The following is a 23,450-nucleotide window of genomic DNA, read 5'->3' on the forward strand; positions in this document are numbered from 1 at the left end:
TAGTATATTGTGCTTATGATCATTTCAAATGATATCAGTACCTGATATCACAAATAGAACACATTGTATTTAGAGTGGTGTTTGTGTTTGATTTTTTTAACCTTAAATGATTGGACTGAGTGTATAAAGGACACAGCAAGACATTGGAACTACATTACACCAAATTACTTTTACTTTTGATAGTACATTTGAAGCCAAGTACTTTTATACTTTTACTCAAGTTGACGTTTAAAGGGAGTACTTCTACTTTGACTGGAGTAATATTTTACACTAGGTATCACAACTTTTACTCAAGTACGTGGTCTGAGTACTTCGTCCACAACTGGTAACTACGGAGACCCCTCAGCAGCTCTCCGTCGGGATGTCGAATACGCAATACATATCACCGCCCGATCTATCTTATATGTTGACTACAAACAAACCATGTAAACAGTGTTGTAAATAAACTTCCAAAGCTTTTCAAATCTTTTTGGTGTTTTATTGGTCCTTAAAGGGGACCTATTATGCTTTTTCGACTTTTATGACCTATAAACGTTGTTATAATGATTGATAGTCATGTTTAACCATACACAAAAAACGATGTCGATTTTTGGGAAACTCTTCCTCTCATCTGGGCGCTTTCAGCATTCTCTGTCAACGCTCGGTTTCGTCCTTCTCCGCCCCCTCGCCTCCCTCCTGCCAACCCAACTCCATTGTGATTGGTTACCTTCCTTGAAGCGCGCGTGGGGGCAGATTTGACCAGGCATATGGGGGCGCGGCAGGAGTGCCTCTACGTAGATGATTTCCCGGAAATGTGAACAAGTGAATTGCAAACGTTGTCCCGAGTGTTTAGCGCTCTGCACAGCCACCCCAGACTGCAGGGAATACGTCGAAATGCATGTACGTCATTATTTGACACTTTAGTATGGTTAAACATGACTATCAATCATTATAACAACGTTTTTAGGTCATAAAAGTCGAAAAAGCATAATAGGTCCCCTTTAAGGTGCAAAGGAAACAATGTACAAAGTAATTAAGGTGCAAAGTCAAACCGGAGAAGTGATTCCGGAAACGAATTTGTTAGAGGACCAATCACAGCCCTTGCCGTCTCCGTTTCGTCGACCAATAGGTCCATGGCCTCGACGGATAGTTCAAAAATATTGGATGCGCACGTAAGCTACGGAGAGGGTCTCCGACAGGCTCTCCATGTCTACGAACAGCACTTTAACATGCACATGCTAGGGATGGGCAACGATCGTCGAATATTCGAATAGTCAGAGACTATCGTTATTTATTACACGGCTCTTCTCAATGCTGTTGAACGCTCCGTTCACTTGCATGGCCCTTTAACATGCACATGCTAGGGATGGGCGACGATCGTCGAATATTCGAATAGTCGGAGACTATCGTTATTTATTACACGGCTCTTCTCAATGCTGTTGAACGCTCCGTTCACTTGCATGGCCCTTCACAACTTCCGGTGGTGAATAATTGTTTGATAATTCACCGTTGCTAAGCATATAATGACCGCTTTCAAGGAAAGTGGATTTTTTTCTGTCATATCACACATGTAGTCGATAACTTATCAACCCCAGCGTCGACGTCAATGACGGACTATTTATCTGCTGATCAACACTACGAATGCTGGTAACAAATAAATTCTAAAAAGACGTGTCTAGTTCAACGTCATGCAGGCTGTGTTCAGTAAAATAAATAAATAGGGATCTGTTTTCGGCGCATGTAGTTCTATCTGCCTGCCCACGTTGAAATAATTTTGATGTTTAATGTTGATGGCGCAGTTGTTGAAATAAACATTGATTTTAGGGCCCGACCGATATTGATTTTTGAGTGCCGATGCCGATTATTTTCAGAGAAAAATTACGATTACGATTTAATCGGCCGATTAAAAAAATAAATAATAATAAAATAAAAAACATATAAAACGTAGTTTTTGATAACTTAAATATACTTTAAACACTTTTGACGAATATGTGAATTGAATGCAGAATCTTTGAGTGTTTTAGAATACATTTACAGTAAAAAATTAGTGTAATGTAAAATGTAAAATAAATAACTAACTCCCAATGTGCTGCGCTCGTGAGCAGTGACTAACACGTGCGTGCTGAGCAGTATGGTCTCACCGTTAAGAGTCTACAGTATAACAAATTAACATGGCCTGGGACCTAAAGAAAAACAGGCACAACATGCTCAAACAACGCGTCTTGTGTACATTGGTGAGGTGAGCGCGCAGCTGCCTGAGCGAGCGTGCTTTCATGTTGTACGGTAAAATTCAATCTCCTCTTTTTTACTCCAGCTAAAGTTGTTAGTTAGCAAGGCGAGTAGGAGCGCAATCTGCAGGATACTAATCGCAATAACATTTATTAAAAAAATAATAATAATAATAATAATAATAATAATCGGTTGTAATCAGCGTCTTTTTGGCCGATGCCGATTATTTTCAAAAAGGCTATAATCGGCCGATTAAATCGGCAGGCCGATAAATCGGTCGGGCCCTAATTTATTTCATACAATTCATAAAAGCCTCTCCCTGTGTCATTGTGTGTGCGTGTATCCGAGGCGCGTGCGTGCGTTTTACGAATATTGCGAATACTTCTCAGCGAATATCGAATAGTATTTTTGCCAGAAATGCACATCCCTAGCAAACGCATTTGAAAAGGCACCAGGGGGTGTGACTATCTCCGTTGCTGTGGAAAAAAAAACGAGCCGTGCAAACCCAGCTCACAACACTATTTCAACAACCCCTGTCTGGGAATTCAGAAATGCAAATGCCATAACCAAGTTTATTGGTGTTTTCATTGTTGCTGATCTACGGCCATTCTCCGTTGTTGAGAAAGAAGCAGTTTTATTTAATTTTCCCCTTAACTATTCCGTACCGAGACACAAAAACCGAGATACGTACCGAACCGTGACTTTTGTGTACCGTTACACCCCTAACTACTAGTACTATAGGGACTTACTAATGATACTACTACTACTACTACTACTCCAGGGACTTGCCAATGATACTGCAGTGTTTCCCAAGGGAAATGTCTTAGGGTGCACTCACACTAGGCCATCTGGCCGTGGCCGTTTTCACACATCAAATCTGTGTAATCTGGCAGTGTGAGTGTGGCCAGTCTGGCCAGGCCAAGCCAACTTGGCCACTTGGGAGAGGTGTGCTGCTACGGTACGGGCCGCCACGGTACAGATGCTAATGAGCTGACACGCGCACACGCACGGCTACGCAACCTGAGCTGGATGACGTATAGTCCATGCGACGACTATGGACATGATAAAGGCGACAAGCCTTTATTATGTTCATGGACATAATAGAAGAAAAATCTTCTTCCGCGTGCAGCACGATTAACCTCAAATCTCTGCCTTGCGTACTCGAAAAAACCAGCAGTGAGAGTGGGCTCTATCTGAGAACGGCTCCAAATAAGCAACAGACTCAGCAATTTGCAAACTGTGTTCTCTGTGTTGTTGTCCATTGTTGTTAAAACTCTGACTGGCGGCAGACTTTATTATGGTCCATGCAGCAGAAGCTTGGTGATGACGTGTTACGACTAGGGATGGGTATCGTTTGGGTTTTATGCGATACCGGTGCCTACTCTGTACTTTTCAAACGGTTCCGGTGCTAAAACGGTTCTCAAACCGGTACTTAAAAAAACGAAACGGCACACACTTGCATTAAGCAGAAAGTCAGCGGACACTGAGTTGAATGGCAACGGTGTTTGCTAGCCTACTTGATATGCAAGATTTACGGTTGGCATCAATTACTCGACTTACCCGAAGAGGCTGCTGTGAGTGCTGTGACTGATACATATCTTTTTAAAATTACAAATAATTGTAATTACTCACTGAAAGCAGGCAGGCACGCATCATGGCGCAACATTACTGCCAAAGTCATATTAAGTAATATAACGTGTGCGCAAGGCAGCCACAGGAGACGGCAACATTGTTTTCAACCGCTCGGTACCGCGCTGCATTAATTCCCAAGTTTTGAAAAGAAAAAGTATTTGAAGCGAATAACGACTCTGTTTTTGATTTGTTTATTTGGTTTTTGAACAGCAAGTTTTGGATGCATGCATCGGCTTTGAGTTTGTTTGTTTGTTACTTTAAAATTACATTTGCTCGCAACACACACACACACACACACACACACACACACACACACACACACACACACACACACACACACACACACACACACACACACACAGACGCACACGTTCATTCACGTTCACCCACTACAACCTGCCGATCTTCAATCAAAACAACATCAAGTAAGCGATGCCACAGCGCGTTGACAAGTCCGTCCCGAGTCTCGAGGCGCCCATAGGCTTTATGGTTTATATGTTTGAAAGCCGTGACACACTCTTTTACCAGTTGGCCTGAAATACCACGCCTCGCAGTCATGGACCTATAAAGAAAGTCGTAGTCGTGCCATGCTTGTTTACCGCAACATTGAGAAGGGTCCCGTCTGAAACAGAGTCGCGCAGCGCTGCGTTCCGAACGTTGTGTACTCAAATACACCGGTATGGCGGTAGGCTATATAAAAAAAAATCATATCCTAACGAAAATACACACCGTTATTCAGTGAGAACCGGTATAGCGCCCAGCACTAACACAAGTTCACGCCGCAACACCATGGGGGCGGGGCAGGGGGCGTTAAAAAACGTCAGGCACCGTTATGAGGAACCGAAATGTGTGTTCTTATTCGATCTCGTTACAACCGTTTACGTCGGAACCGGTTCCCTACTGGAACCGAGTTTCGGTGCTCAACCCTAGTTACGACGTGATGACGTATGTACAAGAGCCTACCGTGGCCAGGCCATAGTTGCGACGGCCAACGGCCACGGCCAGATGGCCTAGTGTGAATGCAGGCCAGAGAACAATGGGGCCAGTTGAGCACGGTTAGGTGTGAAAACGGGCAACGGCCACAGCCAGATGGCCTAGTGTGAGTGCACCCTAAGTCAAGGTGGCCGCTGCCGTGCAATTGCATTAAAAAAGCTTTATGACACGGATACTGTTGTGAACAGTGTTACCAATATATTATTTATCTTTATCTTTGTACCTGATGGAAGTATGTTTCCTTCCCCTACGAAAGTTTTGTACTTTGTTAATGCATAATAATTAAGTTTATTTTGTTTTTTTCTGTACATTGGTAATCAATGTATATATGGTTAAGGCGGGGCCTTAACCATACAGTGCCGGGGAAACACTTGTACTACTACAGGGACTTATTAATGATACTACTACTACTACAGGGACTTACTAATGATACTGCTAATGATACTACGGTATTAATGATACTACTAATGATACTACTACTACAGGGACTTATTAATGATACTACTACTACTACTACTACAGGGACTTACTAATGATACTGCTAATGATACTATTAATGATACTTCTACTACAGGGACTCACTAATTATACTACTAAAGATACTACTAAAGTTACTACTACTACTACAGGGACTTACTAATGATACTACTACTACTACAGGGACTTACTAATGATACTACTAAATGATACTACTACTACAGAGACTTACTAATGATACTACTAATGATACTACTACTACAGGGACTTACTAATGAAACTGCTAATAATACTACAACTTCAAGGACCTGGGTTGAGTTGGTTATTGCATATTGTCATAATGCCGCTATGACTTCCAAATAGCATAGGAAATATTGCATGCTGTTGTCTGATTGTTTACCTGCTGTCTCCTTTGGAGTTGGACGGTGGCGGGTGGAGGACGGTCTGGTTGTCCTCCATATCCACAACACATTTTGTGTTCAATTCCAACTCTGCAGAGACAAGTTTGTTTCAAAAGTAAGGCCACTTGAAGGATAGTAACACTGAGCAGTAGTCCTCTCTATGAGGGACAGTAGTGAGCAGTAGTCCTCTCTTTTGGGGACACTGAGCAGTAGTCCTCTCTTTGAGGGACAGTAAAACTACTGAGCAGTAGTCTCTTTGATGGACAGTAACACTGAGCAGTGGTCCTCTCTTTGAGGGACAGTAACACTGAGCAGTAGTCCTCTCTTTGAGGACAGTAACACTGAGCAGTAGTCCTCTTTGAGGGACAGTAACACTGAGCAGCAGTCCTCTCTTTGAGGACAGTAACACTGAGCAGTAGTCCTCTCTTTGAGGGCCAGTAACACTGAGCAGTGGTCCTCTCTTTGAGGACAGTGTTCACTGAGCAGTAGTCCTCTCTATGAGGGACAGCAACAGTGGGCAGTAGTCCTCTCTTTGAGGACAGTAGCATTGAGCAGTAGTCCTCTCTTTGAGGACAGTGTTCAATGAGCAGTAGTCCTCTGGTTGAGGGACAGTAACACCGAGAAGTGTTCCTCTTTTTGAGAGACTAACACTGAGCAGTAGTCCTCTCTTGGAGGGACAGTAACACTGAGCAGTAGTCCTCTCTTTGAAGGACAAACACTGAGTAGTAGTCCTCTCTTTGAGGGACAGTAACACCGAGAAATAGTCCTCTCTGTCGGGGTGGAGGTGGATCAGGGTGGAGGTCTTCACCACCACGTCCGTTCAATCGGCTTTGCCAAAACTTTCTCACAGTCAAATGTCGAATAAATGTAACTTAATCCAAATAAAATTGCAACAGTAAAGAATATAAACACTTACCTCTGCGGTTCATGGGCCGAACTCGTACTGCAACTTTTACCTTTGAATCCGACATTTTGGTCCACTTTTCTCCCACCCAGTCTATCGATGTAGTTTGGGAATCACACAGACTTACGCCGGATCAAACGCAGTTAAAGCGAATTAAACAAGCCCAAACAAGTCCAGACCACGGGAAGTGGAAATCAAATATAAATTCAGTGTTTACATCCATCCAAGTCTGGGTGTGGAGCAGATCCTGCCCCATATTCCAGACAGCATCCCGACCGCCATCTTCCTCTGGTCGCCCGCCTGTCCTCTGGCCTCAGAGAGGTCTGTGTGGAGGAGGATTCCTCCTGAAACACACCGAGGAGGGGGGTGGCATGCACATGTCGATCTAGCAACTTGATTTATGAACTACGACCATTTAACAGTTTAATACGCCTTTATAAACGAATGTACAAGATGATTGTTATGAGTGACTTACACCTTCCAATTATTATCGTCCACGGCCTGTGTGTGCCAATCGATCACGCAGAAACAGGTTATGAACCATATGATCATGCAATGATGAATTCGTTATTATTAGTTATTCTTTTGAGATATGTCAAATTTTAATGAATAACCAAAATACATGGTACACCGGATTATAATTTTAAACAAACATCACTTTCCTCATCGATTTAATGTAGGTTAAAACACATTTTATTCATGTTTTCCCTAAATACTACCAAACATTATTTTTGATATTAATGCATTTCATATTATATAGAAGAATAAATCTTCACAGCATGGTCTCCACTGTCCAAAACGGTTAGTGTGCTATCCTTGGCTGTACAAATAAGCCCAACTGGCCGCACAAGGTTTTCGCTAATAAGGGGAGTTAGCTTATTGCCCTTATGCAGCTTCCAAATCATTGCCTGCTTGGAGTCAATAATAATCACATTTCCATCTCCTTCGAAAGCCACTGCGGACATGCACAGCCAGGCCGTGGACCCGAGGCTGAGGCTGAAGCTGTCTATCTGATAGAGGAGGCTGAAGTATTGGTCATACACTCTGAGTCTGGCAGGCCGGTGGTTCCAAGTGGGGTGTGACTCATCAAAAAGCAGATGCTCTACCACTGCGGTGGCCCCCGTCACCTGACAACAGGCCACCGCTCTGGGATGCTCCAGATCAGTGATGGGCGTCTGATGATCCAGGATGACACCAAGAACACAGTCCAGAGTGACCCGGGAGAGGATGCCAGTCTGGGAATCTGAGACCAGAATGTTCCCACGCATGTCTACATCCACGCCCCAGGGCAGCTGGAACACGTCTGTGAGTGTCAACACGTGACACCCCCTGGAGGTGAACACTTTCAGAGACTTGTCTCCTGCGTCCGTCACCACCACGTGACCATTGGGAGTCACGGCCACGTCCAGTGGGTAACATATGTCCCCCCTCCGCCCAAAGCCATGTAGCCTCCTCCCTTGGGGGCCAAACACCACCAACCGCGTGTCTCCATCATGCACCACCACCATGGTCCCAGAGGTCCCAAGCACAGCAATCCCAGTGGGGTTAAACAGTGTTCCCCAGCCACCAAAGGCAGAGCAGAGCTGCAGAGATCCAAAGACATGAAGGGCTTTCCCTCCGTAGCTTGGAGCACCAACTTTACTGTTCAACAGCAGCTCCTGCAGGTCGCCGAGGGCGTGGCAGTGGGAGGTGCTGTCAACATCGCATAGCTGTCGACAAAATGGGCACTCCAGCTTCTTCAGCACGGGGTGGGAAAGAGCACCGATGCAGTCCAGGCAGAGCACATGGCCGCAGGGAAGGTTCTGGGGTCTGCGCTCACTCTGCCCTGCTGGATTGAATATCTCAAAGCACACCTTGCACTCCAGCAAGTTGCTCTGGATCTCTCGCAGGATCCGCTCAGGGCTCCGAGTGGCCTGACTTCTTAGGGAATGAGGATTTACAGCCATGACTGTAATAAACTTGATGTGTGTTATACACCGTCTTGTCTTCAACCAACAAAAGAATACTTAAATAAATGAAAACGGCAGAAAAGAAACCTGAGAATTAAAAGTAGCCTAACCCTAACCCTAAAAATTAGACAACAACCTTGGCTCCAGTAAGCCCAGCTATGTCATGTGATATAGGAGTCTGCGCGGTTGGCACAGCACACGCAGGCAAACACACACACACACACACACACAGGCTCTTTGTTGCCCTCATTTGGAAATGAATCACCATTAGATTATAACAGACAGAAAGGAAAAAAAACTGTCCTTTGTGCTTAAATATGAGATGTGATGGTATACGATTTTTAAAAAACCCTGTCTGATTAATCAGATAGAACAAAATCGGCATCAGGTCACTTGAAAGTTATTTGGTAGGAAAATAATCAATATATTATAAGTGCATAACCGTCATCTTGAAAGTAATGATTGGTGTTTCTTGAAATACATGGCCATTATATACCCCTCCATGGCATCTATTTCAGTCTGTTAGTGTGCTGACGTGCAGACAGAGTGAAATGGGATCCTTCAGGAACAGAGGAGCAGCACTTGACAGCCAATCCTGAGCTCCATTACACGGCAGTGAACTGCCAAGGCCAAGCAAGGTGATTTAGTCTTCCATAACATGTGCAACTTCTGGGACTTCATACACATAAGAAATCATGTTAACATTATTATATTCAGTTCATAAGTGATGCATTTCAACACCTACACATCCTCTTCAAGTGTAACCAATATGCACTTAGAATACCTTAAGGTAGAAAATAATAAAACCCTTTGGTGAAATAACAGTCTAAAGAGGTTGAAGAGGAAATGTAAAACTTTAATATTTTCTTAAATCACAGTGAAAACAACCAACATCAAGTCATCAAAATAGGAGTGTTTTGGCAAATTACGCCTAATCCAGAGAAATGTACTATTCCATAGTGTAGCCTTATGACTGGTCCACTTCACAAAGATTAGATCTGGATTGTGTGGGGTTCTTTTAAAAGGACAGTGTTTGTGCCGAGATGATACTGAATTGGAAAGACAAAACACCCCTCCCGGATACGAGAATGATGAAATGTTTAGATAAAAGCGGGCATGCACACAGCACACAGGAATTAAGAATGTTCCAATGACAGTGGACGGACATAAACAGAAATAACCAGTGCCCCCTGTTGACAGTGAGAAACAGACATCTACGGAGGGCTAACATCCAATTCCTAAATCACTTGGATCAATTTGATACTTAGCCATTCAAATGCAATGAACTGAAGGCAATAGGATGAATGTGGATATAGTAATAGAAGCCACATTGAAGACATGCAGAAATATAAATGATTACTCTCAGTTACCAGTACAGTGAAAAAAGATAGCAGCCATAAGTGTACAGGGAGAGTCAAAACCCTCAAACAAAAAAATCGCGACAAATATGCACAAATAGGCAAACTGTAAAGCATCTCAGATAAAATAGATCTGCTTGTGGAGTTTCAGGGAAGTTGCTTAAAAAGTGCTTTGCTTGGTTCAGGCAAAACATAGGCAAACCTCTTCACCCTTCATAATAAGATTGTTTTTATCAGACGCTTGTCCCAATCCGAGTGTCAAGTCCAAAGCAAAAGAAAAAGTCATTTTTCTTCACAAACAAAAATCTAAGGCTATTAGATGATTAAGACAGCCCACTTATTATTTAACTACCCTCCCTCCTTTTATAGTTTAAGACAACTACAAACTATAGTTGAGCTCATAAACTATGAATGATAATTTGTACCATAAGGATAAATGTGATAACAATGACCATGCTCTCAAATCTAGAATAAACAATACTGCATTGTCATCTGCATTACAGACATATTCTCACTGTTTCAAATCACAAACTGCAGGCACGCGGACAATCACATGCACGCGCATGTGATTGCGCGTGCATGTGATTGCACGCACGCACGCACGCACGCACGCACGCACGCACGCAGACGTGCGGGCGCACTCAGTGGTATAGATCCCGTTTCTGTGACTTCACTGCTCAAATAGGAGTCTACTCCCATGGGTCACAAGCCTGAGAAGAACAGCTTAAAACAACACTGCATGGATCCGTCTAGCCAACACCTCTTCCGTCTCCACTGCAACTCTTATATAGGCCAGCCCATTCTCCCCGGTAACAGAAATGCACCCAGAAGTGATCCAACTCTTTCTGCTTACAACCTCCTCCCTTCCCTCCAAGCTCCTTTGGTTGGGAGTAGAGGATAGGCCTACCAGCCTCTGGCTCCAGTCTCTACTGGCTCTCCAGACCGTTGATGGACTTGTTCTTTACACTGCCTTTTCCACGATTTCTTATTGCAGGGCTGTCTTCGTCAACGTCAAGATCTCCTAAAAGTGGATGGTGAAGATTGTAAAGCACTGATTATATAAATGCTTAAAAGGCACTAGAAAAACAAACTTCCAGTAGAAACTTCTTTCTACTGTCGCTGATTTAGGAAAGAAAGAAAGGCAAGTGTACCTTTAAATCCTTCAGTCATGTGGTCTGGAGAGTCTGCATCATTACCGTCGTCCCAGTCTGAGTAGCCCTGGAAACAGAAATAGACATACGGCATACTTACAATTAATCAACACAAAACAGGTGGCTCTCTGTAGGGTACAAGTTCACCTTGGTCCGAAGCACACCAGGGACCGCTTTTGATTAGGAACAATAACTGAAGTGAATACAACATGAATCTGGGCGAAAATAAGGCATATCCAAAGGGAATTCAAATCAAGGACAATAGAAATTCTCTCCAACATCAATATTTCCACAACAACAAAGGTGGTGACCATGCATGCTATGATGTTCTATTATCGGGAAGATTGCGATGGATGGAAAGCCATCTTTCAAATCAGTACCATTATTAATGACAGAATGGACTCTTCACCTCACAGACTCTCTTACAACGGCTATTATTACAACGACATGCGTATGTGGGCACTTGGGAGGGACCATGGACTCATTTCTAATTAGTTACTGACTATTATGCATCTGTCCTAATTCCAGCTGTTTTGACTATTGTAGAGGTTGATAAGGTCTTTTAGACATGTTATGTAGCACCAGATGCAGCTTGAATGTGTCCTTTACAAAACCCCAAAGACAGATGCAATACCAACTACAGCTGTAATTAAGTAAACATACCTTTTCTTTTAGATCATATTTTTCAGCATACCACACCATTCCATAGAGGCACAGGAATGTAATGAAGGCCTAAAAAGAGATAGAGATGCAGTAAGCAAAATAAGTGGCTCATATTGGCACCCGTTAACAAAAACATAACCTCAATATTAAATGGTACTGGAGTCATAATTAAAATGCCTAAAAAGTCCTTTCAATCCTACGGGCCTGATACAGCTTAGAGTTAATAACAGGTTGATCTTACCACACACAGGAGCCAGAGGATCACATAGAGGACCTGGGTCTTAGAGAACAGGTCCTGGCCAAACTTTATGCAGGCCAAAGCCTCCAGGAAGGCGATTGCACTGGAAAAAACAACAACATTGAAACCTAAATTTCCCAAATCACAAAGCTTGCGAATAAGAAAAAAATCCTTTGTTTGAAATCTTAAATTTAATAAAAACTCAAGCCCTTGGGACCAACTTACATGGTGACTATTCAGTACCACATGAAATGAAAATGGACATTAAACCTATTAGGAGCTAAATTCACATAATTCGTATCTGTTCATCAATGTAGACGGGATGAAATAAAATGTCTGCATTGTGTTTTAATTTGTATTTTTGTTTAGCAATCATACCCTGAGGGTAAAGTGCATTCTAAAAGTAATTTGACCGCATTTTTATGTTGAAAGACAGATTTTCTTTTAAATTGTACTCAAAAACACACTTTTAAACACGGTGGACCCACTGTCTACTGTGGGTGAGGTTCAATGACCAGTGTAGCAGCAGTGCAGAGAGAAACTCCATTCAGTTTCAAAGTGAGGTTTAAATTTAAAGAGAAAAAAGCCTAATCCCCTCGAACATTCGCAAAACTCCCAAAAGGTTGGTCCTTCATTAATTCATGAACTAATTTTACAATATGTCTTACCCAAAAACCCAGCATTGCGTTCCAACTCTTTTGCATTGTGTATCTGTAAGGTAGGCATAATATTGCCTAACAAAGAAGGAAGAAAATACAAATGTTAGATCAAAGGTTATCCATACGAAAACTGCCAGAATCCAAGTAAAGCCATGAGCAGCAAACACAATACCATTCTCACCTGACTGTTGGAGCTGTAATTATTCCGACAAACAAGATCCGACACCAGCTAAGCGCATGGCATGCTGGGAAGACAAATATGTGCTTCAGGAAGAACGTGTTCAGCTCTGTTAGCTTGAGGAGAGAAGAGAGACTGAGTTAATTCTTGGGTTTAACGATATAATACCTTTACTATTGTTGGATTTCCATAATCTCAATTTAAGATTAATTCAATTTGGGAGTAATCCAAACAGTTAGTTGTGCTCCCTCCCCGAACTAGTGCATTGGCCTCATGGATTCCCATGTATTATCAATTACCCTTAAGGCTTCAAACTAGTGATGGGTCAGTCGCAAACAAGCCGGTTCAAAGAGCCGGCTCTTTTAAGTGAACGATGGGAGTAAGCTCCTGACCACGAGCCGTTTCTCTTTTTTATATAAAGTTTGCCTAGGCAGAATGATATGAAGATCTCTGCGCTAGGTGTGCTCCGTGCATGCTATGCGTGTGTGCAGTGACTCACTGTCAGGTGCATTCATGCAACGAATCACGTGTGGATAGACAAGGATCGTACCATTAAGCAAGAAGCAAGGGGTGAGGATGCGCTCATATGCAGTGAAAACAATCGGCTGCAGAAATGTATTGATATTAGAAAATTTTAATTTTACTTTTGAATACCAATAAGATGCATTGAATAATTTAAGTGATGTACAGGCCATAGTTTCCGTTGTCCGGTAATTAGCGGTCATTGAGCTGAAAAAAAATGAGTAGGACCGAAAATTCTAAAAATCTCCGGTCAGAATGAACAATGGAAGTAATTCTCTCTGCGCAATTTGAATTGTGTTTAAATATGCTACAGTGGTCATTTGTTTAGCCAATTCATGTAAAACAATGCGGGCCGGGCCGGGCCTTTGATCGAGCGTTTATCATAGCTTTATTGGCCTAATCTGAGGAGAAATCTATGCCATAACAATCCGGTATCACGCAATTTCGTGCTCATGCCCACAAACGTTAATCGTGTCCCAGATCACGATTGTCCTACTTTTTTAGTGCTGCACAGAACGAAATGTAAACCAATGCATTCTGAATGGGAGCGTTCTCCGACAATTAACGTCGTTTTTGAGGAGGTCTGCTTACAAATCAGAAATGTTGACATATATATATATATATATATATATATATATATATATATAACTAGATAATAATATATACAGATATATAACTAGAGGGTGCACTGTACTATCTGCGCTCGCCCCTTCTGAAGCTTCTCTCTCTCTCACTCTCCCTCTCTCTCTGTCCCTCCCTTTCTCTCTCTCGTTTCGTTTTGTGGAGTACGTCAATTGTCGGAGAACGTTCCCATTCAGAATGCATTGGTTTACATTTCTTTCTCTGTAGCACTAAAAAAGTCGGACAATCGTAATCTGGGACACGATTCAATAGACTAATAACGTTTGTGCGCATGAGCACGAAATCGTGTGATACCGGGTTGGCCATAAACAGAAATATTATAGGCCTTTATTACACGGGTCTTCTCAATGCCGTGGAACGCTCCGTTCACTTGCATGGGTAGTAGTCCGGTAACTTGTGAACCCCAGCGCCTTCGGTTGCTAAGCGACGTCAACGTCTTTGGTGGATTATTTCACTGCAGATCAAAACTACGAATGCTGGTAACGATTAAATTGTAAAAAGGCACAACATATGAAGTTATTTTTTCGTTTTGGCAAGTAACCGTGTAATAAGCGGGATAATGTATAGAACGTCGCCAGTCATTATCGAAAATAAGCCCTTTCAGGGCGAAGCAAGACACCTATCCTCTGCGCGTCGGTGTCCTGTTCAGCCAGTCGGGGCTTATTTTCCCGATAATGACCGGCATTGTATGCATTATCCCTTACATATATATTTAGCAGAGTAGGCCTAAGTAACAAATGTGTACAAAGTTACACATGTATTAAAAAAAATGTCGAGTTGAAATCGGGGCCGGGCCGGGCCGGGCTCGGACAGAACGTGCACAGGCTCAGGCCGGGTCGGGCTTGATTTTCTGGGCCCGATCTAAGCTCTAATAAAGACTGCTCAGCGAAGCCGCCTTGGGGAAGGAAGAGTCACGAGGCTTATGCGCATTGCAAGCAGCAGAGACACTCTCGATACATTTGACTTTTAAGTCAGCAGAGGCACGCTTCACAGATGCCAAATATCGAAAGAAGTAAAAAATAAAAAAAACGTTAAAAGGAAACCTTTCATGTCACATGATGACCGGCACCAATTTATTCTAGCGGAAACACTGGTACAGGCCTACTAGCCTGGCTATTACCAGCCCAAGATCAATCGTAGATTGCACGTTGGTCTGGGGAGGCTGCTGTCCTATTCTTCAGCACAAGAGGCGTGATCCACGGGCCTAGTTCAACTGACTCTGTATGCAATTGGCTGCTTGCCGTCGCTTCCCTGTCATCCCTGTGTTAAACCAGCCAATAGCGCGCCAGGGGGGAAGCCAGCTTGGTGATTGGCTCCTGCAAAAATGTATTGGAAGCAGAAAGAAATGTATTGCTCTTCTCTAGACCCTTCTGCAGGGCGAATTCAAATTGCCGGCAGAACGGGCTGGGGGTACCCAGTCTACAGGCCTACACATATGAATCATAAGTCAAAACGGGCTACATTTGGCTGAATTATAAAAGGTAGAAGTGGTTATATGAAGAGCCGTTTGGGAGCCGAAAGAGCCAGCTATTGATGGTGAGCTGATCCAAATGATTCAGCTTCTTAAGAAGAGCCGAAATTCCCATCACTACTTCAAACTCCTCTGCTCTCATCAGGAGTTTCAGTTAAGGCGAGGACAGCAGGGGACTTGTCTTGACTTGTGCAGTCAGGACAAGTGCAGTCAAGATAAGTGGACTGACTCTTACAAGGGCTGGTTTCCATGTTTTAAAACCAAGATAGTCGATCACATTAGCGAGTTTAGCGATGCCTAGCAGATCCCAGATCCCCCTGCAAACACATCTAATCACCATGGCAGACCACAGGAAGGCTGAATTACCTGCCAGATGATCATGAATAGATAGACACCGGTCACTCTCTGTAGAGAAGACTTGGGGTCGAACCAGCGCACATACGTCCAGCTGGCAGGCGTGAACTGGAGGGCGGCCCTCTTGATCTTCCCTGTGGTAGTGTGGATGTCTCTATAGGGAGAGTGAGAGATGGAGAGAGACAGAAGAGTGATCTAAATAATAGCCTTACACTAATCACTTCAAGTCCAATTAAATGCTTAGTGTGTAATCCAGCCGTCTGAAAATAAACACCTTACATCGGATGGTATGCCTTATTGCTGTATACTGATTAGATTAGATAGATTCAAGTGTTTAAACCCCAAGCCTAGTTAATGTGATGATTGGGAAGTTGTTTAACTTGATTTCAATTGCAAACACTGAGCTCTGTATAATAAATAAAAACAAAGCAACCAAATTATTACAAAGACAAGATAGAGCGGTTGGCAACCAACACACTACAACTATGCGAAACATTAAAACGTTCAATCAATTTGACATCTGTATCTTGAGTTTGTTAGTCTACTAGCAGATTAATGTACCCTTCTTTTAAGCAATGAACAAGGAAACATGTTCAAATTAATGAATTCAGTAAGGCTATTTTTAAATAGGTTTTAGTATTATAGGCTATATTAGATTATTTACAGGTATATAAACACATCTCCTTCTTCTTAGAAGAGGACCTACTTAATACTGGCCCAGTGGTAGGTCCTCATCTCCAGGAAGCGGCAGACGGTCATGCCAAGCCAGATGCCTCCTCCGTTACACAGCAGTATGTCCAGGATCACCTGGTCCCACCAGCACTCCGCAAAGTTGGGCAGCAGATGCATGAAGAATAACTAAAAGAGGAGACAGAACAAATGCTATTGAGAAATAAACTGAAGCCTTTAGGAAGAGAATACAGTTGCTACATTCTTACATATTTACAATTAATGAAGAAGACATTATAACCCATGCTGGAGACACCCAATGACAGGGTGAGTGGCATAAATTGGCTTATGAAAAGGTGTGTCACAGGCCTACTATATTTAACATATTCTGGTAGATTTGCATTGCTTAATATTACTTTAATTGTTATTCCTTACACAATTCCGTACTTTGTGCACACCCTCATCCCTATCTGGGATCAGTGCCTCTGATCTTCTCAGTGTGTCTATAGTTTACCTCTGTGAGCTCCCAGGTGATGCTGATGGTCCAGCAAAGGCCATAGCTGCGAATAAGAAGGGCCTTCATACCCCAGCCCCAAAAGTGGCTGAATGCAAAAATGTCAAAGTGGCTTAGGATCCTCTCCCAGGTGATCACATGACAGTTCACAGCATACTCCTGTAACAAACAAGAGACCAGAAGTTGAACCACCTGTCCTGGATCATTTTAATCCACATTGATTTTTTATCAATAATGTTTAAACCATTGCTGCACATTTTGGGACCGGTTGTATTTGGCCCGCGCCTTGCCCACTCTATAATTATTATTATTATTATTATTTATTTTTTTTGCTTAATATGATTCTAACCTACCGTACATGACACTCACTTTGTCAGTAAGTCAGCTGGAGCCTGACATTGAGATACTTTTAAAAAACAGTCTTCCTGTCTCCCACTGATATAGACCTCCAATGTGTCACCTTGGAGTATGTTCTGCTCTGTATGATTAATGGGGGCATGTTTTGTCCCATATTACTGTGTTTATTGCACTAGTAAATACAGTACTGATTTCTACAAACCTTCTCATGCTGTTGTCCAATTCTGCTACTATTACTGATTTAAAAATGATTGTTCAAACCAGTGAAGAATGTATGTCTAAGGCCTAGTAATGTTCCATGTCTGTCTCCAAATATTTTTCAAATTTAAAGAAACCAGGGGCCGTATTCACAAAGGATCTTAGGGCTAAAAGTAGGTCCTAACTGGCGAATTTAGGAGTAACTCCTAAAAATAATGGGCGTGTCACTCTTAAATTTAGGACTCCTAACTTTTTTCACTAAGAGCAATTCACAAAGTATTTTAAGACTAAAAGTAGCACCTAAGTCAAGGAGAGCTTAAAAGTCCTCAAGAGGACTCCTAACTCAGTAAGACCTATTCACAAAGAATCTTAAAATGCCTGCGAGACGAAATGTTAGGGTATTCAATTTATTGTGGAGTTAATGCGCGATGCAATAACATCCCCGACTAACAGGAATAATCCGATTAGTCCCGAAATAAAATGTTATAAAAATTATAAATTATAAAAAAAAATATATAACTTATAAAAAATATAAATAATTGCGCCATCAAAAGATGAGGACGTGTTCGTCAATAGGAAGAAAGTGCATTCCATCAACACGCAGGTTGTTTTTGATGCAAATTGAGGCAAAATTTTAACATAGCCTACTGGATGTTGTTGCAAAGTGGCCTGGATCTTCAGCTACCCATGATTCGCGCATTTTAATGGTGAGCGGTCTGAGGCAGCTTTTTGAGATGTACCAGTTGGGTGTCACTTGCTGGGTGACAGTGACTATCCATGCAAGACGTGGCTCTAGACACCCGTCCCTACCTCAATCCACAACCGGGAGCACAGTTAAAGTGTAACATGTAAGTGATTACGCAGATTACGCTTAGTCCTATGCGTAAAACACATCGTATTGGCTCTTTGCGAGCACACAAACATACACGAAATGTTGTGGAGAGAGGAATTGGGCAGATGAAACGTCGGTTTCATGTCCTCCACGGCGAAATACGCCTCACCCCAGAGAGGGCAAGCACAGTAATCACTGTATGTGCCATTCTACACAACCTCTGCAAGCGGAGGAACATTCCACAGCCAGACGATGATGATGATGATGATGATGATGATGATGATGATGATGATGGCGATCAACATTACAAGGAATTTGGCCGTGTGGAACCGAGTGGACAGGGATCACTTTGAAAACACATTTTAGGTAAACACCTTGGCACAAATCAGTCAACACTTGGGTAGTTCGTAACATTTATTTTCTTTTAGATTTTACGTATTTTTATTGTTTGCTTTCTCTCTCTCTTGAACGTGCAGGCTACAACGTCATTATCGTGGTCTGCACAAAATTGTCATCATGCGTGTATTCTGCTAACTGCACTATAACTACTTAATAGGAATTCATTTCTAGCCTAGGCTATTTCCTTGTTTTTCGGTGATTCAGTGGGCTCGTCTGAACAACCAATCACCGAACTGACCGCTTCTAAACTCGTGCACGAGAATTGACGTAATCCATAGCAACGGCGCGTCACTCTTAGTTCACTCTTTGTGATTTATCCTTAGTAAGAGTAGGTCTCAGCGGCTTTGTGAATAACTTTTAAGAAAAAACTCCTACGTAAAATGTTTTAGCGCGAGTTAGGAGCACTCCTAGCGGTAAGATAAAATGCTTTGTGAATACGGCCCCAGATTTTTTGTCGATTGTTTTGTCGCAAATTTTTGGAACATAAATGTGAAGCACAATAAACAGTGTCAGTAATTTTCAAAATTACTTTTTGATAGTGTTCATTTTGCACATGCATGCTATATATACCCACATTTAACTTAATGTACTGCAAAATTAACATCTTGGCCCACAACCCTCCCCAAAGATTTAATTTTGGCCCTCCACTGGGAAGAATATGGGCACCCCTTGTGTAAACAATTCATAATGGGTTTACGTGTGGTCCATAGTGTTTAAATGTGGGTGATAGTGTTTAAATGTGGGCGATAGTGTTTACATGTGGTCGATAGGGTTTACATGTGGTCCATAGTGTTTAAATGTGATCGACAGTGTTTAAATATGGTCGATAGTGTTTAAATATGTTCTTTTCCCTCACTCTCCACCTCATCCCTAACTCTCCACCTCAAGCTGGTATGTAGTGAGCGTTCTGGCACCGATTGGCTGCCGTGCATCACCCAAGTGGGTGCTACATATTGGTGGTGGTTAGTGAGGTCCCCCCTTCACTTTAGGCGTCTTTGAGTGTTATTAATTATTATTATTCTTCATGTTTAACCTCTGTTTTCCTTTTATTCCTAGTCTGTTTTACATAGTTTTGAATGATGACTATATGCTCTGTAAGGTGACCTTGGGTGTCTTGAAAGGCGCCTCTAAATTAAATGTATTATTATTATTATTATTATAATATAACTCACCATAACATCGGCCTCTCGTTTAGCATAGCGTAGGTTTGGGTCTAACCAATACATGAGCTGCTTAACCTGGTCCCAGTTGAAGAATATGATGAACACCAGGAAGAGAAAGTAGAGGACACTCAAGCCTTCAAAGTGTGGGAAGAAAGAAAATTAAAGTCATTAAAAATCCACAGAGTTAAAAAAACATAGAGTTGAGACTATTAAAATTAAAAAATAAAAGATACTTACCAAAAACCATGCGCCATATTGCAGGATGCGGCCTGGTGAACGGCCCTGAAAGAATTTAAAGGCAACATGATTGAATTGTGCCAACAAGCCTGTGTACTTCATGAACGAATGCCAACAGATGGTAAAAAGAAAGAGAGCTCCGGTTGTTATTTAAAGTTAGAAAGATTTTGGATATTCCACAAATATTCAAACTCTGAATTAAAGTGAAATCACGGGTATGAGTATGTGTGTATAGGGTGCCCAAAAGAAGGTGGAGCAGCAGCATTGCTCTCTGCAGGGCCAGCGTTTGGTTTATAAAACAGGCAAATTACAAAGTACCCTTCCCTCAAACATAGCCTAACTAAAATGCAATTAGACCTGAGAGGTTTCACGTTTCAAAATTTTCCCAATTGATACAGTAAATAGCAGGTTAAGATGGGGGGTGGATGTTACTACATAGACCAGGGGTTTTCAAACTTTGAGTTCGTGAGGACCATTTTTTTTAGAATTTTCACGGACCAGGCACCTTATAATACACATAATAAAATATGTCTACACACACAGTCATGCCTGACTTACCCGCAACTCTTAATGGGCATATATTAGCACTAAAAGTAGCATCTGAGCACTGAATTTCAAAGTTCCCTCCTAGCCACTAGACCAAATATTCTGGAGCGTTCTAATCTTTGCACTAGCCTATTTTAGTAATCACACAATAGGTTCAATTTAATTTAAATTGTGTATCATACATACATATTTAAAAATGTCTATGAATAATATTATTTTAGATTTTAGTTTGCAGTACCGTCCGCGGACCACAGTTTGAAAATCACTGACATAGACTGTATAGATCCGGTTTTAAATAGTAAAACCATTGTCAATGTAAAGGAAACACTATCAATTGTCGATAATGTCATTATCTATGACGGATAAAAAAATACTAATAAAAAGTGACGTGACCAACCAAGTGAAGTCTATGTGGGAGACATTGAATTAGTTTGATGGCTGACATGACATGAGCCACTTTTCAAAGCAGCGCATCCTAAACTAGATCGATATTTAAATAACCGAATTACTTTTTCCGGTGTTCGCCGCGGATGTGTAAAGGGCATCTGACGCCTGGGAGATGCGACATGTAACGGGCCGTTAAACGTGAATATTTCTTTGGCTTTGGTTGGAAACGTTTGGGATAATGATGATAATTGCTATTACACAACAAACAACACTGTAGACGTTTTTAGATATTTGAATGCTGAAATGTTACATATACCTTTAATGCCTCGTTTGTGCTTACCGTTCGGAAAGGCCAGGACACTGATGACTAGGAAGAAGGATATGACCAGGATAACCCCCACCCAGATATTACTGTCTGGGTTTCCATCGTCTCTGCATGTGCAAATGTCCAAATATGAAACAAACAAACAGCACGATGTCAGCACCAAGCATTTCTTAAAGAGAGGCTACTCTAACACGTTATGTGTACGGGTGCCCGTCTCTACTGAACACTGCCGATCAAGGGTAGGATACATAGACAGAGCCAATGTTTGAATGATAAACCCTACTTGTTAGATATCTAGTGAACACAGGACGTGCTGGCTAACGGGATCTTGTTGCAGGATGTCAGAAAGTCCCTTGATGTGCGCGAACGTTACATAACGAGCAGTTGACCTTCTAAACAGTCAAACATCAACCAGCATATTAATACATGTGTCACTTATTGGTAATTTTTGGCCACTATTTTCCACCAACTACCACCTATCGAAGAAAACGGACAGAGAAGAAGACAGGGGAGGACATGGTCCATCGTTCCTGTGTTAGCCGAGCTAAGCTACCTAGCCGAGGTGCGCTTACCTTGCAAAGGCGAAGTACATGAGGCTGAGCACGGTGCATGTTAGCAGAGTGATGGTGTGCGGCTTGTAGAAGAAGTCGATGGTGATGTCCTCCACCTGCTGCTCGTTGATCATTCGGAAATGCATCCTGTAATTCACATCATCTTTGCTCAGGGTGTGGGAGCCGCCGCTATACATGGACGCCATCAGCCTGGGGAGCCAGGCACTTCCTCCTGTAGACAGGCACCTCCTCCGCCTGGAGACAGGCACCTCCTCCTGGAGACAGTCACCTCCTCCTCCTGGAGAAGGCATCTTCTGCTGACGCACCTCATCCTCCCGGAGCCATCACGCACCACCTCCTGACGCACCTCCCGGAGCCACGGGCTGTTTCCCAAAGTGAAGGCTGCAGCCTTGCTAGGACGCGTCCTTGCTAGTCGCGTCCTATGGAGATGAGACTAGAGTACTAGCTCGAGTGCTTCCAGAGCCCGTCTACGAAGAGCCTGGGCACTCCCTATACGCCCCATTGTATCGCGGGCGATTGTATCTGGACTCGCCCGCGAATCTGGACTCGCGGGCGAGTCCAGATTGAATGGGAGTCTATGGGGCTAGACGGCTAATTATGCCTCTTTCACCTGCTTGTCGTTGAAATATCGCACATTTTATTGTAGATTCCGCAAGTGCAATATAGATTATGGTTCAAAAGTCAAATGAGTGAGTACTTAAGTCCTTTCGATTTCTTACAGTTTGGGCCGTTGTTGGCCATACACGCTAGCATTCTGCTAATGAATGCTGATTGGTCAGGGACGGACTTGCGACTGATTACGACCAGAGACCCCTCTTGACGCCATCTGAAGCTGAAGAGCAATCAGAAACGTGTTAACTTCGACTTTCCGTCGAACTCAATTATTGCGTACTGTATTTATATTTTCCTGCAGGCCCTTTTATTTTTTAGATAGTGGTGAAAGTACATGGGCATAAATGGAATTTCTTCCATTTCTTGTGTTCAATGTTCAATGTGTTATATACATGGTAGGTACGGTATGACCACCTTAAATAATACAGTCAATGTCCCGCTCAATATCATTTCATCTGTCATTGTCTATTTTTCGAAAATAAAGATAGTTTAAAAAAGAAATGCCTCGTAAATGTGCAATGATAAACTGCACTAACAGTGGAAACGGATTGTCCGTCTTTTAGTTTCCCAAGGACAGAAAAAGGTAACGTTCTTGCTTGCTCCTGTATGAATGGTCCTAGGCTACCTGAGGCTTCACCTGGTAAGGAAAGTTGCGCTGGAGCCCGGGTAATATCGCTCGCACATGGCTTATTCAAGTTGCGCGCTAGACATTCTCTAAAGTGTCGAGACTCAAGCACTTAACTTACCTTAACCGATTGTTCCATACAAATGGTTAGTCAACGATTTAACAACTTCAACATCTGCGATTACAGTCGTTATTTTTTTGTAGGACATGGGCT

The 23,450-nt window shown here is 42.5% G+C and overlaps 3 protein-coding genes and 1 long non-coding RNA gene across 7 annotated transcripts in view; all 4 read right to left on the reverse strand.

The window, feature by feature from the left end:
- kif13a (kinesin family member 13A) overlaps positions 1–6,930 on the reverse strand; it is a 165,782-nt gene extending 158,852 nt beyond the window's left edge. For 3 of the 4 annotated variants that reach the window (XM_060052969.1, XM_060052967.1, XM_060052966.1), the window contains exons 1-2: positions 6,628–6,930; positions 5,711–5,801 (exon numbers count right to left, since the gene is read on the reverse strand). In XM_060052969.1, the coding sequence (XP_059908952.1) occupies positions 5,711–5,801; positions 6,628–6,682 (146 nt within the window). In that variant the 5' untranslated portion in view covers positions 6,683–6,930. The remainder of the gene's footprint in view (positions 1–5,710; positions 5,802–6,627) is intronic. The other variant, XM_060052970.1, reaches the window with a different exon arrangement.
- On the reverse strand, positions 3,955–4,559 carry LOC132458773 (uncharacterized). The gene is made up of 2 exons (XR_009525949.1): positions 4,181–4,559; positions 3,955–4,112 (listed from the first exon to the last, which is right to left on the reverse strand). It is a non-coding gene; the product is annotated as an uncharacterized LOC132458773 (long non-coding RNA).
- Positions 6,931–7,225: 295 nt separating the features above from the next.
- LOC132458736 (E3 ubiquitin-protein ligase NHLRC1-like) lies at positions 7,226–9,268 on the reverse strand. The gene has a single exon (XM_060053015.1). The coding sequence runs from the start codon at positions 8,559–8,561 to the stop codon at positions 7,368–7,370; it is 1,194 nt and encodes a 397-aa protein (XP_059908998.1). The 5' UTR covers positions 8,562–9,268; the 3' UTR covers positions 7,226–7,367.
- Positions 9,269–9,399: 131 nt separating this feature from the next.
- Positions 9,400–22,354, reverse strand: ptdss1a (phosphatidylserine synthase 1a). The gene is made up of 13 exons (XM_060053005.1): positions 22,000–22,354; positions 21,443–21,534; positions 20,170–20,214; positions 19,942–20,066; positions 16,984–17,142; positions 16,507–16,658; positions 15,813–15,954; positions 12,815–12,927; positions 12,643–12,708; positions 11,978–12,077; positions 11,737–11,805; positions 11,074–11,140; positions 9,400–10,943 (listed from the first exon to the last, which is right to left on the reverse strand). Exons 1-13 carry the CDS (start codon positions 22,287–22,289, stop codon positions 10,849–10,851), a joined length of 1,515 nt encoding a protein of 504 aa, XP_059908988.1. The 5' UTR covers positions 22,290–22,354; the 3' UTR covers positions 9,400–10,848.
- Between the last annotated feature and the right edge of the window lie 1,096 nt (positions 22,355–23,450).

This window comes from Gadus macrocephalus, chromosome 6 (assembly GCF_031168955.1).
Source record: "Gadus macrocephalus chromosome 6, ASM3116895v1".
NCBI classification, from domain to species: Eukaryota; Metazoa; Chordata; class Actinopteri; order Gadiformes; family Gadidae; genus Gadus; species Gadus macrocephalus.

Excerpts from the sequence above, each read along its gene's own strand:
- LOC132458736 (XM_060053015.1), bottom strand. The coding sequence starts at position 8,561 with ATGGCTGTAAATCCTCATTCCCTAAGAAGTCAGGCCACTCGGAGCCCT.
- ptdss1a (XM_060053005.1), bottom strand. The coding sequence starts at position 22,289 with ATGCCTTCTCCAGGAGGAGGAGGTGACTGTCTCCAGGAGGAGGTGCCT. Across the intron at positions 21,535-21,999 it reads ATGTACTTCGCCTTTGCAAG|AGACGATGGAAACCCAGACA; the intron begins GTAAGCGCACCT and ends TTGCACATGCAG. Across the intron at positions 20,067-20,169 it reads AATATGGCGCATGGTTTTTG|GCTTGAGTGTCCTCTACTTT; the intron begins GTAAGTATCTTT and ends CACACTTTGAAG.